This window comes from Bos indicus x Bos taurus, chromosome 17 (genome assembly GCF_003369695.1).
Source record: "Bos indicus x Bos taurus breed Angus x Brahman F1 hybrid chromosome 17, Bos_hybrid_MaternalHap_v2.0, whole genome shotgun sequence".
Taxonomy (NCBI): Eukaryota; Metazoa; Chordata; class Mammalia; order Artiodactyla; family Bovidae; genus Bos; species Bos indicus x Bos taurus.
Genome location: NC_040092.1, coordinates 17,589,918 through 17,607,194, shown reverse-complemented (window position 1 = coordinate 17,607,194; position 17,277 = coordinate 17,589,918). Strand labels below are relative to the sequence as shown.

The following is a 17,277-nucleotide window of genomic DNA, read 5'->3' as shown; positions in this document are numbered from 1 at the left end:
AATGTAAATGTTATATCAATTAATCAACAATGCTATTAAAAATAGTGATATCTTTAAGTGTTTTGGAAAAAAGTGTTTTTAAAAATTAATCTTTTAAAAAACGTATCTTTCAAAGTCAGTAAAATAACAACAGTATATCAATGAACCTGAGAGCCTAGCAGGCCAACCATCTTCAAATTCTGAGTCAGAAAGATTAAAAAATTTGCCTCAGACTACATTATTAATTGATAAAACTAGATTTTTTTCTTATGGTTCAAAAATATATATTAATTACCACATAAGAAAAAGGAACTTTAACTAGAAGTTGTTTCAGCATACTGTAACTGAATTTAGATGGCAGGTACGGAAAAAGACGTATTACTACTACTACCTTTTTTTTTTTTTTAAAGAGACTAGATTTACTACAAAGAGAGAGAGAAACTTACCTGAGAAAAGGAACGAGGGTTGAACTCCTTTGCATTGGGATTCAACGTTGATTTCCTCACTTGCCTACACCAGAAAAAAATAAAGGCCAGTGAAATCTGCATGGAACTTATGCCACTATAGTCTTTTATACCTGACAGCTTTTTAAAAACTGCTAAATTTAAGTAATTCTCACTAGGAGATCATTCTCTTCCTTAAAACACACACATACATACTTCCCACTGCTTAATCTGGTAATTGCTAGTCAAAAAAAGACAATTTTTTAAAAAGTGAAATACGCAAAGCTTTTGAGCAACCAACAAAAACAACCTGAAGACAGTAGCCCCTTCTAAAATATATTTAAAAGCAATCCTTAATATATCAAGTCTCTAATATGTAGTAATTTTTTTCTGTGACAGTGTTTCCTATACAAAGTATCTTGGGAAAAATCATAACTATAATAAAAACTTTTGCCTCAAATCAAGAATAAGTGCTCCCTGACGTATCAACAAGCTGCATTCCAAAAGTTCAGCTGTTTAACAGCGTTGTAGGGAATGCAGAACAAATCAGCCAATGGTGGTGTGATTAGATTCTAAGACTGGCCCACAAAAGCCCCACTTAATTGATAAGGGGCACCAGAATTTTCTCTCTTCTTGGCAGTGGCAGTTCTTAGCTCTAGCAGCACAGCAAGGAGGTGGGTACTGACTAGCATACAGGGGATATCAGTCCCAAACCCAGTAATTTTCCAACTCCCTGTATATTTACAAATTAGCCATGCTTAATTTATGCATAGAGTTGTTTTTTTTTTTTTGCCAAGGGATGGAAAAACATGGGAGGAGGGAAGAAGAGTATAGGGTGCAATGACTTAACTGACTTAAAATTTTATTTGTTAAGACCAGTTGTATTTAAGTTGAGGGTTACATATAAAGCAGTCTAAAAGTCTAGATAAATTCTGGAGTTGGAAGGTCCTGGACACGTTAAGGGAAAGTGAAGCAAAAGGGTGTGCTAAATTCCAGGTTTACTCACTCAGCTGCGTCTTTCTTCTCCTCTTTATCTTCTTTCTCTTGTTTACATCCTGGACTGGAAGTCTGAACCCCTTGGGATGTGACCTCAGGTCCCCTCTTGTGCTCCGTGTTACTGAGGACTGAAGGGGAAATGCTGGGGCTGCTCGGCTTGCTGCTGCCACTGGTGCAGTTGCTGCTATTTTCAATGAAAGAATCCTTAGCATTTGGTTCAATTTTGTCTTTGATCAAATCTCTTGATTTTTCTCCCTCTCTATTTTTGTTTAGCAGCTGATCCATAGATTCAGAAGTAGAACTTGGCTGTAACTAAATAAAGGAAATAATTATACTTAAATATTTTAAATAACTCTAGTAATCATTTTTTTTCCCGTGAGCACAAACTAGTATTTGTAAGCATGAAATATTCTGAGTAACGTTCTGTTCATACTTTACAAGTAATGTTTTCATTATAAGGCAACAATAATGAAATGTCTATACAACCTAACTATAGTCATGTGAGCACTCAAATGTCCTAGCCTGAAAACTCTGTACTGAGTGCATACCATGTGTCAGAAATTGTGTGTGCTGGAATAGTTCCTATCCTCCCAAAGCTTTCCATCTGGATGAGATCAGACACTAACCAACTAGCGTAAATGGGGATTCCAGAGGAAAAAGCAACTCATGGAAAGAGAAGGCTTCTCAATGAAAATGTCATCTAAAGTGGCAAAGATATTAGGGGTTTGGGGAGAGTTTCAAAAAGGGAGTAATACACTAAGTAAAAGAAAAGAAACTGCACGTTTAAAGACCCAAAGGAAAGGAAGAAGATGGCCCTATGTGAAATAGAAAAGTACTGGTAACTGCAGCAAGAATGGACACAAAGTGAGTCAAGAAACGATAAGCTCACCCAAGAGGAACAAGATGATAAAAGGACTTGAAAGCTATGCTCAGGACTCTAGCTTTTAATTCTCAGGATAATCAGAAGTCACTGAAGAATTTTAAGCAAGATTTACAGTTTACAAAGATGAGTGTAGCAGCCCTGTGGAAAATGAACTGGAGGAAGCTGAGTAAGGGTGTAGAGAGACTTGTTATGCATGTTGGACTAAGACCTGGGCTTGACTTTGAGAAGTGGTGGGTTGGAAATTCTGAAGTAAGTGGATTCAGAGGGAGACCTGACTAGACATGCATGTCAGTTAAGACTTTATAACCTACAAGGTATAGGAAACCACAAAACAGAAGCACCATCAACAAGAGCCGAAGACAAACACGTTGGTAACATATGTGATGGGGTTTTTAAGTTTGCAGACTAGAAGCAAGCATTGCTACTATTGTCTGATAATGACTTAAGATGCCCTACTCCACAGAAGAAAGAAAACAGGGATAGCTGAAGGGAAAGAAAAGGAAAAGGGAATCATTAGGTCCCAATGGTGGAAATGAGAATAAATCCAAGCAACAGCCCAAGGCAGTAAGAATAAGCTAAAGAGCAACTGCACAGAAAAAGAGGCTGCAAGACTAGAGAGGGACAAACTATCTCCTGAGCCTCAAGAAAGGCAGACCAACGTCAAAATCTCACTACTGGGAGCCTTGGTGTCCTGGCAAGCAGTACCACACATCTCAGGGACTTCTCAAGTTTCACTGCATCACTAATATAGTTACAGAGCCTCAAGTAGTTGAAGGCAGAAAGTGATAACAACATTTGGACACAGTCAGAATTTAAGTCACAATACAGGTACTTAATGTTTTGCCAAGGCTATACGTTTGCAATAGTTTGAAATCAGAGAGTGTGATACTTCTAGCTTGTTTTTTCTAGAGATTTCTTTGGTTATTCAGGGTCTTTTGTGATTCCATACAATTTCTACTTTTGTGTTTTTTCTGTGAAAAAAATCCATTGGAATTTTGATAGGATTGCACTGAATCTGTAGATTGCTTTGGACAATGGGTATTTTATAGGAAAAGTAAAATTCTTCTGTGACTCAGTAAAAAACCCATGGTTGCCAGTGTAATTTTGCTTTATCTATATTTTGGTAATAATTAATATTTACTGAGTATATACTATGAGTCAAGAACGGTATTAAAACCGTTTATAGGCAGTATCTCATTAATTCTCACAAGAACACAATGAAGTAGGTTCTACAATTATCCCATTTGGGCTCAGGGGAATCTAGATAACATGCCTCAATGTTGTACTGAGGACAAGATATAAACATAGATCATATACTTATCTCCAAAATCCACACCATTAAGCTGTAACAGATTGAATTATTCGCAATTCTTTTACACAAATAAAGCTATCAGCACCCTGCACTGAGCTATATTAGAGCTTCTTGATGGCACTCTGAGCAGAGGGGCCCCAGAACTGTAGGATACTCCTATTTCTGTCTGAGTGAAGGACCACAGATTTTGTGAACCATCATAGTTTACGGCCATGTGCACACCATGAGAGTGGCTATGATGATTCATTCATTGAACACTGCAGCACACAGAATGCATTAGCTACTGTCCAAACCACTGCTGGAGGATGAAACATACAGATGGTTAGCCCTATCTTACTAGCCATGTGACATGCGGGTAAGTTAATTTATCTTTGCCTCAGTTTCCTGATATACACATTTCAGAAACACACAGAACCTGCTTCAAAATGATGACAATAAAGGATTTATTACATAAGCTCTTAGAACAGTCTCTGATACATAGGAAATAATAGTTAAACTAGTAACATTCCTTTATCTAAAGATAATTATAAAGCCCATCCTCAAACATTCTTTTACAATCATTTCTTTGCTTTCTAGTATTCACTTACAGACCAGACCGTTATTTATAAGAGACTTAATAATGCTTTTGAATTTTCAGGTCCCCCAAAATATTGAGAAGTCCCAAAGAAATAAGTTCTAAAGCTGCAACTACACAGAACTTTAAAGAGTCAAGTATTAAAGGTTTATAGAAAGTTGTGAACTGATAATATGAAGAGCCAAAATGTTTTCTATTAAATGAAGAAACAATAAACTTAAAAAAATACACTAACACTAGTATAGACGGTATGGTACTGGCAAAAAGGACAGACATATAAAGATCTATGCAGGAAAAGTGAGTATAACTATACACTCCCAACTTTGTGGTTAAATGATTTTCAGCAAAGGTGCAAAGTCACTTCAATTCAATCTAATTCAATGTCTTTTCAAAAGATGGTGCTGGGACAAGTGATATCCATTGGTAAAAGACTGAATTTGAAACCCTATCAAAACTATGTTTTAAAAATCACTCAAAATATAAATTGGTGCAGCCACTATGGAGAACAGTATGGAGGTTCCTTAAAAAAACCAAAATTGAGTTACGATATGAACCAGCAATCCTACTCCTGGGTATGTATCCAGAAAAGATAAAAACTCTAATTCAAAAAGATATGTACACCCCAATGTTCATCAGCAGCACTATTTACAATAACCGCGACACATAAGCGACCTAGATATACACATCAACACATGAATGGATAAAGATGTGTGCTGTGTATACACACACAATCAGCCATAAAAGAAGAATATGTCATTTGGATAAACATGTGTGCTGTGTATACACACACAATCAGCCATAAAAGATGAATATGTCATTTGTATTATTTGCAACATGGCTGGACCTAGAGATTATCATACTAAGTGAAGTAAGTCAGGCAGAAAAAGGTAAATATATGACATGGAATCTAAAAAAACGACACAAACAAACATACTTATATTACAGAAATAAATGCACAGAAAATAACTCATTGTTATAAAAGGGGAAGGGAGGGGATATATAAGGAGTTTGAGATTAACAGATATAATGCTACAAAAATGAAATATAAAAAATACATGGAACTACTGTATGGCACAGGGAACTACATTCAGTATCAAGTAATAACCTACAATGGAAAAGAATCTGAGAAAGAATACACACACATGGAACTGAACCACTTTGCTATACACCTGAAACTAACACAACACTGTAAATCAGCTACACTTCAACTTAAAAAATTAACTCAAAATGGAATCCAGCTCTAAGTGACACTTTTAGAAGAAAACAGTAAATCTTTATGACTATAGATTAGGCAATGGTTTATTAGATATGACAACAAAAGCACAAGGAACAGAAGAAAAAAAACAAGATGAACTGGACTGCATCAAAACTATAAATTTTGTGCTTCAAGGGTCAATATCAAGAAAGTGAACAGACAACCCACAGAAAGGAAGAAATTGCAAACCCTATATCTGATGCAAGACTTGTACACAGAATAAACAGAGAACTTTCACAATTCAATAAAAAGATAACTCAATTTTTAAAATGGGCAAAGATCTGAATAAACATTTCTCCAAAGAAGACATACAAATGAGCAATCAACACATATATAAAAAGATGCTCAATAGCATCAGCTGTCAGAAAAATGCAAGTCAAAACCACAGTCAAAACAACAAATAGTAACAAGTGTTGGTAAAGATGTGGAGAAACAGGAACCCTCATATACTGCTGGTGGGAATGTAACATAGTGCAGCTGCTTTGGCGAAGAATCAAGTTTTCCTCAAAAGGTGAAGGACAGAGGTACCAGACAAAACAGAAATTCCACTCTTAGGTATATGAAATGAAAACATATGGTCACACCAAAACTGTATACTAATATTCACAGCAGCATTATTCACTATAGTCAAAAAGAACCCAAAGACACATCAACTGATGATAAATGAATAAATAAAATATGATCTATCCACACAATGGAATATTATTCATAAAAGTATTGAAGTACTAACATAGGTTACATGGACAAATCTTGAAAACATGATGGTAAGTGAAAAAGCCACTCACAAAAAGGCCATTTATTGCATGGTTCCATGCACATGAAGTGTCCAGAAGAGGCAATCCATGAAGAAAAAGATCAGTGGTTACTGGGGGGTACGCGCGTGGGAGGGGGTGGAAGTGTTTGAAAGCAAATGAGCACTGACTGCTAAGGGCTTATGTGATGGTTGTATAAACTGTGTGAATATACCAAAACCCACTAAACTGTATATTTTAAATGGATAAATTGTATGATATATAAATTATACTTTAATAAAACTGTTTAAAAAAAGTACTATCTCATATACTTCAAAGTAAAAATTTTCTTTCCTTCATAATAAATTCATGCAAGTGTACTATAAGAAGAGAATGAAGGACTGACTGTAAAAAAAAAAAATACTGACAAAATACAAGTAAATGGGCAAGGGCATAACATTTATATCAAACTGAAGATTAAACAAAATAATACCACCTGTGGTTTAGGGATGTATTCACATGCAGTGTAAAGAACCACAAGGAAAGAAACCCTTCACTAGGCAGGAGATGCAGCTGAGGAGGGCAACTACACAGGAGACTGTTTGTTGGAATGCTTGACACATCAAGCTGGTAGTGGGCATCTGGGCAGTCAGTCATTTTTCTTTGTATTGTGTCTATGCATTAACTATAGCTTAAAAAACTAAATTCACAACTGTTAAGAGCATTAAAGTAGAATAAATGTGTTAAAAGTATGAAGTAATATTTAAATTTAATATTTTGAATGGTGCCAATAAGTTAGGAATGATGCTACTGGCAAAAACTTAAATTTTTAGGAAGCCAGAACACAGGCTAGGAAAAGGCTGGTTTTGCCTTTGATCCATTCAACTTTTATCAGCCTCTGAAAAAAAAAGGGGGCTGAATTAATCAGATTTTTCCCCATTAACATGATGTTTCAGGATGATTTCTTGATTTGGTCTCAAAATACACCTTGATATGTACAGTATGTTATAGTAAATGCTAGGCAAAAGAATGAACAGTCATCTAGGAGAGATCAGATCCAGCAAGTCTTTAGAGAAATGATACTGCAGAAAGATGTCTATCACAATCCATTTGTGCACGAGTATAAATCTGCAACCAGGGTCCAACTGTCATCAAATAATATAATCAAATGAGCATCAAATAACAACTTATGTTGACTTCCAACATCAGAAGTACATTCTCTTTCATTTAGTATCTGCTGTTCTTATCAAATCTCATGATTTTAATTACCTCACATAAAGCATAGGCAAAGACAACTATGAGAATGTTTAGCTTTCTATAAACATGGTTTGATTATTCTGGGTATATATATAATGCATTTTTTAGTACATTTAAAATTTTTTTCTTAAATTCTAATTCATTAGTCAATACTATACTTACCCTAAAATCATTCTTAAATTTCTTTAAATCATCAATCTGTTTTCTATGTTCAGAAACAATTGGTGATATACCTGCAAAATTAAGGAAGTGTTAGATCTAAAATAATTTTAAGCTAAAGATTAGAAATAAATCTGGATCTAACTTAAAATTCTTTTAGGATAGGATGCTAGAAATGAAAATAAATTCTACTATTAAAATAATTAAAAAACTCAACATATTAATTATAGATTTTGACATGTTAAATTACACATTTAAATATGTACAATCCTAAGAAAAAGTATTGACCAAAAAATACTCAATACTGGACATGAGATTAAGACATATTCTCTCTTATTTCTAAAGACTTTTTAAAGCTCTAACCTTTATTTTCAGCTTTTGAGAAGCTGGATGATGTCTCACTGGGCTTCATATTTTCTTTATTCCCTGCAGGAGAGTTTTGCCTCTGATCTTGAAGCCTGGAATCTTTAGCTAGAAAATGATATTTTACAAAAACTCAAAGTTAGATAAAAGCTATAAAAGTAAAATGAGAAAATATTCAACAATTTTGATCCTTTTTGTTTTTACAAAAGAACATTTCCATTTAAATAGAGGCTTTCCAACTTTGCAGACATAGAAACATGAACTTAATTATATCGATATTTACTACCCAGGAATGTAAACTATCTTAACAACACACATTGAAGAATAACAGATGAGATTAGTAGTATTACTTAAACAACTAACTGCATTTATATAAAATTTTAAATGTGCCCTCAAATACACTGTTGTTCTTGTTTAGTCGCTAAGTCATGTCTGACTCTTTTGAGACCCCATGGATCCCCGCCTGCCAGGCTCCTCCATCCAAGGGATTCTTCAGGCAAGAATACTGAAGTGGGTTGCCATTTCCTTCTCCAGGGGATCTTCCCGATCCAGGGATCGAATCCGTATCTCCTACACTGACAGGCGGGTTCTTTCCTACTGAGCTACCAGGAAGTCACTCTCAAATACATACCTAAGAATAAAACAACACAGACACTTTTCGTAAACTGTTAAACCTCTAACACACAACTTCATAAAAGACACTGTGGATCTGGAAGCCCTTTCTTACATACCCTCAAGAGATGGGGTAACAGCTCTGTTGGATGCAGGACTGGCAGGTGTAGGAGATGCAGCTGGTACAGGCATAGCAACAGCTTCAGCTGGGATAATACCAGCTTGGGGAGAAGCAAGAACTGGCCCACTAGGAGTATTTCCAATACTATTCTGTCTGGGAGACCTGGGTCTGTGAGTTTTAGGGGATAATCTTGGAACTACAAGAAAGAGAAAAGTTACCCATTATATTCTCAAGCTAAATGTCACTTCTTCAAAACAGTGCCTCTGAAGATCTAGTTAAAGAGTTCTATCTGACCTCCTCCCCCAATTACTCTTTATCCCATCATTCTGTTTTCTTTTCCAAAGTCTCAGGAATAGAGGTGATGATGGAGACAACAAATATCTCAAAAATGAAAGCAATTATTACTAATACCTATGTCCAACAGTAGTTTTCTAACTAAATATATTAATTTTAAAACAAAATATTTGAAATGAATTTAGAAACTGGATTTCTAAGGCAGGAAAAATGCTACTTTTTAGGATAAAAATAACAACACTCTCTACTAAAAAGTAAGACTGTCTCTTTAAAGTAGGAAGGTGTTGGGAGGATCCCTAAGAAGTAGACTTCTTTGTTCCTCCTTCAAATAATAAACTTGAACATCTTTCAGCAGTTTGCAGCCAATCCTATATACTCCTTAACACATCAAAATTCATGTTGCAGTAATTAAGGAGATCAGGAACTCACTTTAGCTGAGACAGATAATCCAAGGTGGGATTCATATTTCAGTGACTTTGAAATAAGTATCTAACAGGTTTCATGTTTCATTACAAACCTATTCAGATTCCAAAGATCTAGAGAAAACGGTTCAATTTATTTCACTTTAGTGGTTCTTTACTTTTTTATGTCAAAAGGATCATGGAAGAAAGTATTACTTAACAACTACCTTTTTTCTAATTAATATAGAGTAAACTCTAACACCATTTTGTGCATATCTCTTAACAACTGTGATTTTACTCTTTGACTTCTATAATGCTGTTACTTTCAAAATTCATTTCCGGGTCATCTGAGTAATGTCAAATAATGATACACTGAAGAAATAAATATTTTAGAAATTCTATTTTTTTGTTAATTATTTCCTTGTAATTGAAGACCAAATAAGAAAATAGAAAATTAAAAGGAATTTACAGTAAACTTAAACCTAAAATTATATATGAAGGTGAGCAATGTGTATTAACTAAAGATATTTAATGGAGTTGGGTATATTTTTGTTTGTTTAAAGATTTTTTTTCTTTTAAAAGTCCCATGCATTGATTAACAGAGTTTATGACCAAAAAACACACAATCATTACATGCTCAAACTCTAGTTATCATGGAAGCAATACATTAAGTAGCAAAAGCAGTTTTAACCTAATTCTAAGATCCTGTCAAAGTATATTTTTTACACTTTCATAGCTTCCATCAGCACATTCTTCGGGCTAATCACAGAAAATTTGGGCTCCTGTGTTTGTTATTCCTTACAAGTGAAATATGGTCAGGAATTAGTGCCATATATAGATACTAAAGAAACCCACAGGACCTAGGCCCAGAATATTGCCTGGTATAAACTAGGATATCAACAAAAATGTATGGGAAGAATGGGGGGTGGGGGAAAGAAATACATAGCACTGTAAGCCCAAAATATTAATAAATGTTTGTGAAAGAATCAATGAACAAGGCTGCTAAGAAGACATGAAATATGATCCCTCCAAATGTTGTTTATGTACTATATTTGCCTTCCATTTGAGTAGAACTTTATAAAACTATAAAGTATATTCATATTTATGAACCCCATATGAATCTCACCTAAAATCAGAGAATAGACTAGGGAAAAATTACTTTACTCACTGAGAAAACTGAAATTCAGGATGATCACATGATTTGCCCTTAACATATGGTGAATAACTGGTAGAGCCCAAAATAAAAATAGTTTTCTCAATTCCTGGTTACTCCACTATTTTTTATACACATAGACTTCCTCACATAGAGCTCAAGCTCAGCCCTTTTCACATCCAGTAGAATAACAAAATGAACACTGTTATTACGCTCCAAGCCAAGTGTCACCTACCTCCGCTGACCACGGATGACCATGTGCCCCCTGCAGGACTGGTCCTTGCTGTTGGAGGAGCAGCTGCTTCACTTGGTGGGGTATGGGATACAAATTCTAGGCCACTGGAAATGGAACCCCTCCCAGCAGAAACTCTGTGATTTCGAGGGTGTCGCTGGGCCTTTGGGGACATCCTTGGAGGCCCTAAGAAAGGAACAGTGAACATCACATAAATGCCACAATGTCCATCAGTACTACTTTTCTGCTAAATACACACAGCCCATTCTTTCTCTTTCCCTTCCTCCCTTTCCCTCACACACACACATATTCTCCCACTTTCTCTTTCATTCCATCTTGGTTTAAAAAAAGAAAATAAGCACCATACATATTTTTGGCCATACTTTTTCAGAATTATTTTGTGGAATGCCATAAAATTTTATAAATAAATTTTATTTTGTTCCCTTTTATTTTTTTAAAAAAAGGGAAGGATGCAGTTGGTGGTAAGAAATCAAATAAGATGTCACAGCTCTTCAAAGATCTTAGCAATTTGTTTAATCTATATCCATTATTTGTAGGTATATAAAAATAAGTATGACAAAATGTTAATAAAGTTATAGCTATATGATGAAATAAATTTTTAACATACACTTTTAGCTTTCTCCCTCAAATTTGCTGTATTACTTCTAAGACTAGGAAAAAAAATTACTGAACAAAAAACTACTTTGATACACCTTTGTAGTAGCTAAAACAAAAACAAAAACAAAAAACAGTCCTCACCTGTAGGGTGTCTCAGACTAAACAGGCTGTGAACTGAAACTTCTATGGCTAAGGCACTGGTTTGTATACTAGAATAATTTACATCTGAGGAAGAAATTTGCACTATATGAATCATCAAAATCCCACATCAATCAATTGTCACATTAGTGATTTCTGTTTATAAAGAAGTCTACTACGCATTGAAGCAAAAGTGTCAGGTGAAAACAGTGAATACAATGACTCTTACAACAGAAACCTGACAGTGGTAACACTTGGCAAACTCATTCTTAATGCCAAAGCCAATGCTTCTCACCTTCTTTTTTTTTTTTTTGCCCATGCTACGTTGGAGTGTGAGATCTTAGTTTCCTGACCAGGGATTGAACCTGTACCTCCTGCAGTGGAAACCAGAGTCTTAACCACTGGGCCATCAGGTAAGTCCCTTGCCAAACTCTTTAGGATGTCAAATTAATTTGTGTCCTCAATAGGAATACAATCATGAGCACAGTCTTACAAAGAGTGTTACTATAATTTTTAACTGGAGATATAATTTATATTGAAGATGAGTTAAGAACTGGGTATTTAAATATTCATACATATTTTTTACATCCTTTTACAGGAAAAGACCAAGAAAGATGGCTGACACAGCTCAGTGAAACCAAACTAACTTTAAAAAGTTCAGTTTTTGGCAAGATGTGAAATACTTATGGAAAGATAATTTATTCTAAACACAGAAAACCATTGTATTTCATAGTTTTATTTTGAGGTTCACATTTTAAAAATGCTTCAGTGTCACCTAACTATATGACTAGAAAACACTAATTCTAATTAGTTAAAAAGAAAAACTGAATAATGTAGCCTCCCTGAACATGCAAAAGGTTAACTTTTATGTGAATCTGTACATCTAACAGTGGTGAACAAGCTCACATTCAGTAATGTGAATTTTATCTAACACATTCTCATGATATGAACATCACTTACACAAACAACAGACCACAACAAAATATGTCAACAGAATTTAACTTCTCATTTACAGGCCACCATCATAGGCACTTGAGTAAGGAAGTCACCTTGAAAATCAGCCTAACATGTTGTTCAAGGTTAGCTGCTTCAGTCAAGATCACATGACCTCGCTGCCTGGACAGCAACAATTTATTAAAAAGCAGCCAATACAGTTTTCTCCAGGGAAGCATTTTCTGCCAGAAAGCTGTATTAGTCTCAATATAAGCGATATCAACTGTAATTACAATGAATGAGAATTACAGGATTTTATTGTTTTTTCTTTTCATAGGGTAAACAAAAACAAAACAAAAAACCCCTAAAGATTCATACATTGTTTTCTACAGTAACAATTTTATCTTAGATTAAGAATTTCCTCTAAAGACTTTCACTACAAAATATTACAAAATTAAAAAAAAAAACCCCAAACACAAAATCAAACTCTATATTGTAATTTAAGGGTAAACATATCAAGGCAGCCATATGCAATGTCCCTCTCAAAAAGGACCATTAAACCACCACTCCTACCTAATGTCAACAAGCAGATTCACTAGTATGAAGAAGGTTCACTGTTTACCATTAACCACTGTGTACACTGTAAAGTGGGAGGGAGAAGACCCTGGGCTGTAAAAGAGCATCATTACCAGGCAGAGACAAACCCCCATTCTCACAATTCAGGATAGTTCATAGCTTTATACAGCATTTATCAAATTTCTAATAAACAAAAGGTTAATAGAAATAGTTTTAATAAACTAAAGTTAAAACACAGAAATTATAGGTTATTAAATAATGAAGAGGAAACTATTTTGTAATTATAAACTCACATAGGAGTTAAACAAAGACAAACAAAAACATGAACAAATTGTGGTATTGTACCTTCTGAAGACATGCGTTTAGGCATAGTAGAGACAGGAGCTGGAGAACCATGAGCAGAGGGGTGAGACGGGGGTCTGGATGGCCGCGAGGGGGGCCTGGAGGGCGGCCGTGTAGGGGTGGCTGCCCGAGGTGGAAGAGAGTTGGGACCTGACTGGTAGCGAGAAGGTGGGCGAGAGGAAGGAGATGGGCAAGGCGATGGCCAGGGAACACCTGACAGAACAAATGATATGAAGGAAAGTATAAAAACTAAAGAAAAAAATGAGGGAAAAAAGTAAACAGAAAAAAAGTAAAATGACAAAAATGATTTCTTGTACATTTTAACCCTTTGAGGACAGTCATTTGATTTGTGATAAGTTTTAGCATAACTTAACTGACATAAATTCACATTTTACTTTAACCTCCTTAAAATTAAGTCTGTTTAAATGAATACACGTTCCCAAAGGGTTAATTAGGATCTACACATACTATTGAAGAAGACAGTTAAGACTTTGCCTATTCACCTGCTTCTATAACTGTTTTTTGGAAAATCAATTGTTAAAAGGAGAATAACATACACTAGGTAATTTCACACAATCAATCACAAAACTCAGGGATAAAATTATTTATTTAAAGTTTTATCTTTTGAAACAGCTATTATAATCCCATTAAAAATATTAGTTTCTTAAAACTGTGGTTTTCTTCTAGTCTATACCTGAATATAAGGTTGAGTTTGAAATCACATTAAGCAGGTACATTTAAGTAGAACATTACTTCTACTATTTTCCAGAGTCACAGGAGTGACAGATTAATATTCACTGCCTTTTCAAAAAACATATTTTAACCTTATCAAGTTAGAAAAAGAAGGCGTATCTTCTAAATAACTTATGCAGTGAAACATTTAAGAGACTGCGTAATAAACAATCCAACTACAAAGCAGTCATCACCAAATAAACTGACACTGAGGGATATGCACAGGTCAAAATACAGCTAACATGTAACATGACATCACTTACCTTAATCTTAGGAAACAGTCCAGGTCTCCTCTCCATAGGGTTCCACACACTTGAGTATCATACATTTCCCAGCCCCTTTCAGGTTTTTTACTTTTAAAATTCTGTTCATAAACAACTAAAATTCTTTACTCAGTGAGCAAAGAAATCTCACCCCAATACAAAGTATAGAAAATACTCAAGAGTGTTCATTTGGAGAGGAATTCTGGAGAAAGACTCAATGAAAACAAATGAAATTGGAAACTTAGTGTTCTCTATTTGTCTAACTTTCCAAACTTAAATACCTAAAATTGAATGCCCACTGTTCCCCCCAGGTTAGTATCTAATACACCATCAATATTTTAATTACCATAGTTCCATACAGTCTATGGTACTGCTGTTTCCAGTGTCCCTGACTTGTATGAGAGAGCCATGACCCATTAGCCATATTTAACCTAGATCTGGAGGGAGAATAGGAAAAAAAAAAAAACAAAAAAACTTCCTACTAAAGATGCAAATTTGCATATTTTAGTTAAGCTAAACTATAATATCTGCCTTTATATTGAATTTTTATTTTTTTAAGCACTTTTTCCCCACCATCTTCACATGACTGTTGGCCATGTCTTGTACTGCAAGGTACCTCAAATCCTCTTGAAGTAAGCAGAATATAAATATATAAACAAACAGTTGATAAAAATGAATTTATATTAACCACTGAGCGTTTCACACAGATTTGGATTTTCCATGTAAACTATGTCTAAATAATTTTATCGTCCAGTGTTTTTAAAATTGAGAACCTACCCAGTTTCCAATTTCTTTATATGTGGAGTGTTTTTTTGCCAAGTGAATGTCTTTGGTTAAATTTAGCATTTTACCTTAATACATGAGTATTTCATCATGTTAAATTCTGTATATGCCAACAACATACTAATTTTTACAATTTTACTAATTTGATATCCACAAAGGCAAATTTTAAATATTTACTGAAAACTACTCCACAGAAATCATTAAAAGGTATGCATCCTCTTATCAACTATGTAAAACTGTAAATATTCAGAAAATTATATATTTGATCAATGAGATTGACAAATTTGGTCAAAATACTTGCCTCCATTAACTACTCTTTGGTCTGAACCAGAATTCGGGTTGAAATCTGAAGTGTGAGAGGTGGATCTTGATGGCATGGAGCCCGATCCAGGCTGGCCCATACGTGGTGAATTCTGACGCCCACTTCCCCAGGATATGACTTCTCTATTTCTTTGTCCAGGAGGAATATATTTATTTTCCCTGGAAATGAGAGATCCTCTAAATCATTTTATCCTAATAGATACCAGACCAATGAAACTTATCTAAAAGCAATTTAGGCAGAAGGGAACGCTTGTTATTAAAAGGTTAAAAACAAACCAAATGGCCTCACTTCCAGACACCCTTATTCTTCCATTTTACTCTAAGCTCTAGGTCTGGCCTTTCTTTTCCCTCAGATTTTCCCCCTAAGGACAAAATAAAACAAACATGTATTCATTCATTCTTGTCCTACTTGATCTCCTTATGGCTGTTTCTATCAATCATCATCTGTCTTCTTGAAACTCTTCTTCCTTGGTTTTCTCTGCGATCTCTTCTCTTTGTAGCTGTTCATTAGTTTTTCATGGTTTTCACATCAATCCCCCAAATCCACACTGTCAGTCTCTCAGTCTCAGTATCTCTCACTGAACACTTAAATTCAAATCACGATTCCTAAACTGCAAGTGCCTTTAGGACAGAATGTGTATCTTATTCTACCAGGTATGTAGCAGGTGGTTCTCACAACACATATTTATGAATAAATTCATGAAAGATCTGTGAGCCCTTCGAATGCAATAAATTGCACAAATGGACTCACTATATCTCCCCTCAAGCTTGCTTGGTGTTTTCTGTCTCTGATACCGGTACAACCACCAATCTGCTTAGTTATCAAATAAACTCAGGATCACCCCTGGTTTTTCTAACCTTTCTATCACTGGTCCTGGTCTCATTCTCACACTTGAACTATTTCAATACAATAACTGGCCTCTATGTCTCAGCCAGTTCTCAATGTCACCAGAGTTGGTTCACCCCATACCCTGCCTACAAGGTGCTCTTTAACATGACACACACAGAGTCTCACTCCTTTGGTTCCTATCACCAGCTACTACCACTGCAATGTCAATATACACCCTGTATTCCAGACATACGAAACAAGGTTTTTCCTCAATTGGACAAGTTCTTTCACCTGTTTTCACCATGCAAGGAATTCCTGTTTTATGCTTCTGTGAGTGACAGACAGATCTACTATCCTATCATAAAATATCACCTCATCTGTTAGGTATACTCTGACCCTACAAGGTTACGCTTGTTCCTTTTCACTTACATATTCCTAGTACTCTGATCACACCTCTAAACTAGGAAATCACACTGAACTGTAATTATGTTATATGCACCCCTCCCCCAACCTGTTCATTTGTCTTTAACAAGCTCTTCCAGACCTTGGCTTGCTCGTCACTGTATATCCACCACTTGGCTCCACAGAGGTGATGTTCAGAAACTATTTTCCAAGAGTACTATAATCTTTTCACTAACAGAACCTGAAACCAACTCCATTTGCATTCTCTACCTAAGCTAAGTTAAAGGAAGATGAAATATAATAATAATAATACACCTTCTCACACAGACCTTGAGTTGTGTATCCAAAATACTGCATCATGATTTCCTTTAAATACCTAGTGTTTATGTTGTGGCCCTCACGTTCACTGGAATTTCTCTGAACTGCTGTGTATTTTTCTTCTTCACTCCTATCATCATTTTCCAGGGCCACCCGGGCTTTATACTGGGCACTTGATTCAATTTCTTCTGCTAACTGGTTTGCCCTTGCTTCTCGTTTTAAAAATTCTTCTGAGTTATCCCTTTCTAAGGGCACCC

The 17,277-nt window shown here is 35.2% G+C and overlaps 1 protein-coding gene across 9 annotated transcripts in view; it reads right to left on the bottom strand.

Moving 5' to 3' along the window:
- Positions 1-17,277, bottom strand: part of ATXN2 (ataxin 2) — a 102,133-nt gene that overhangs the window by 27,408 nt on the left and 57,448 nt on the right. For 7 of the 9 annotated variants that reach the window (XM_027566771.1, XM_027566775.1, XM_027566773.1 and 4 more), the window contains exons 8-16: positions 17,079-17,276; positions 15,452-15,630; positions 13,376-13,585; positions 10,769-10,951; positions 8,684-8,881; positions 7,953-8,060; positions 7,593-7,663; positions 1,429-1,730; positions 426-489 (exon numbers count right to left, since the gene is read on the bottom strand). In XM_027566771.1, coding sequence (XP_027422572.1) covers positions 426-489; positions 1,429-1,730; positions 7,593-7,663; positions 7,953-8,060; positions 8,684-8,881; positions 10,769-10,951; positions 13,376-13,585; positions 15,452-15,630; positions 17,079-17,276 — 1,513 coding nt within the window. The remainder of the gene's footprint in view (positions 1-425; positions 490-1,428; positions 1,731-7,592; positions 7,664-7,952; positions 8,061-8,683; positions 8,882-10,768; positions 10,952-13,375; positions 13,586-15,451; positions 15,631-17,078; position 17,277) is intronic. The other 2 variants (XM_027566777.1, XM_027566778.1) reach the window with 2 other exon arrangements.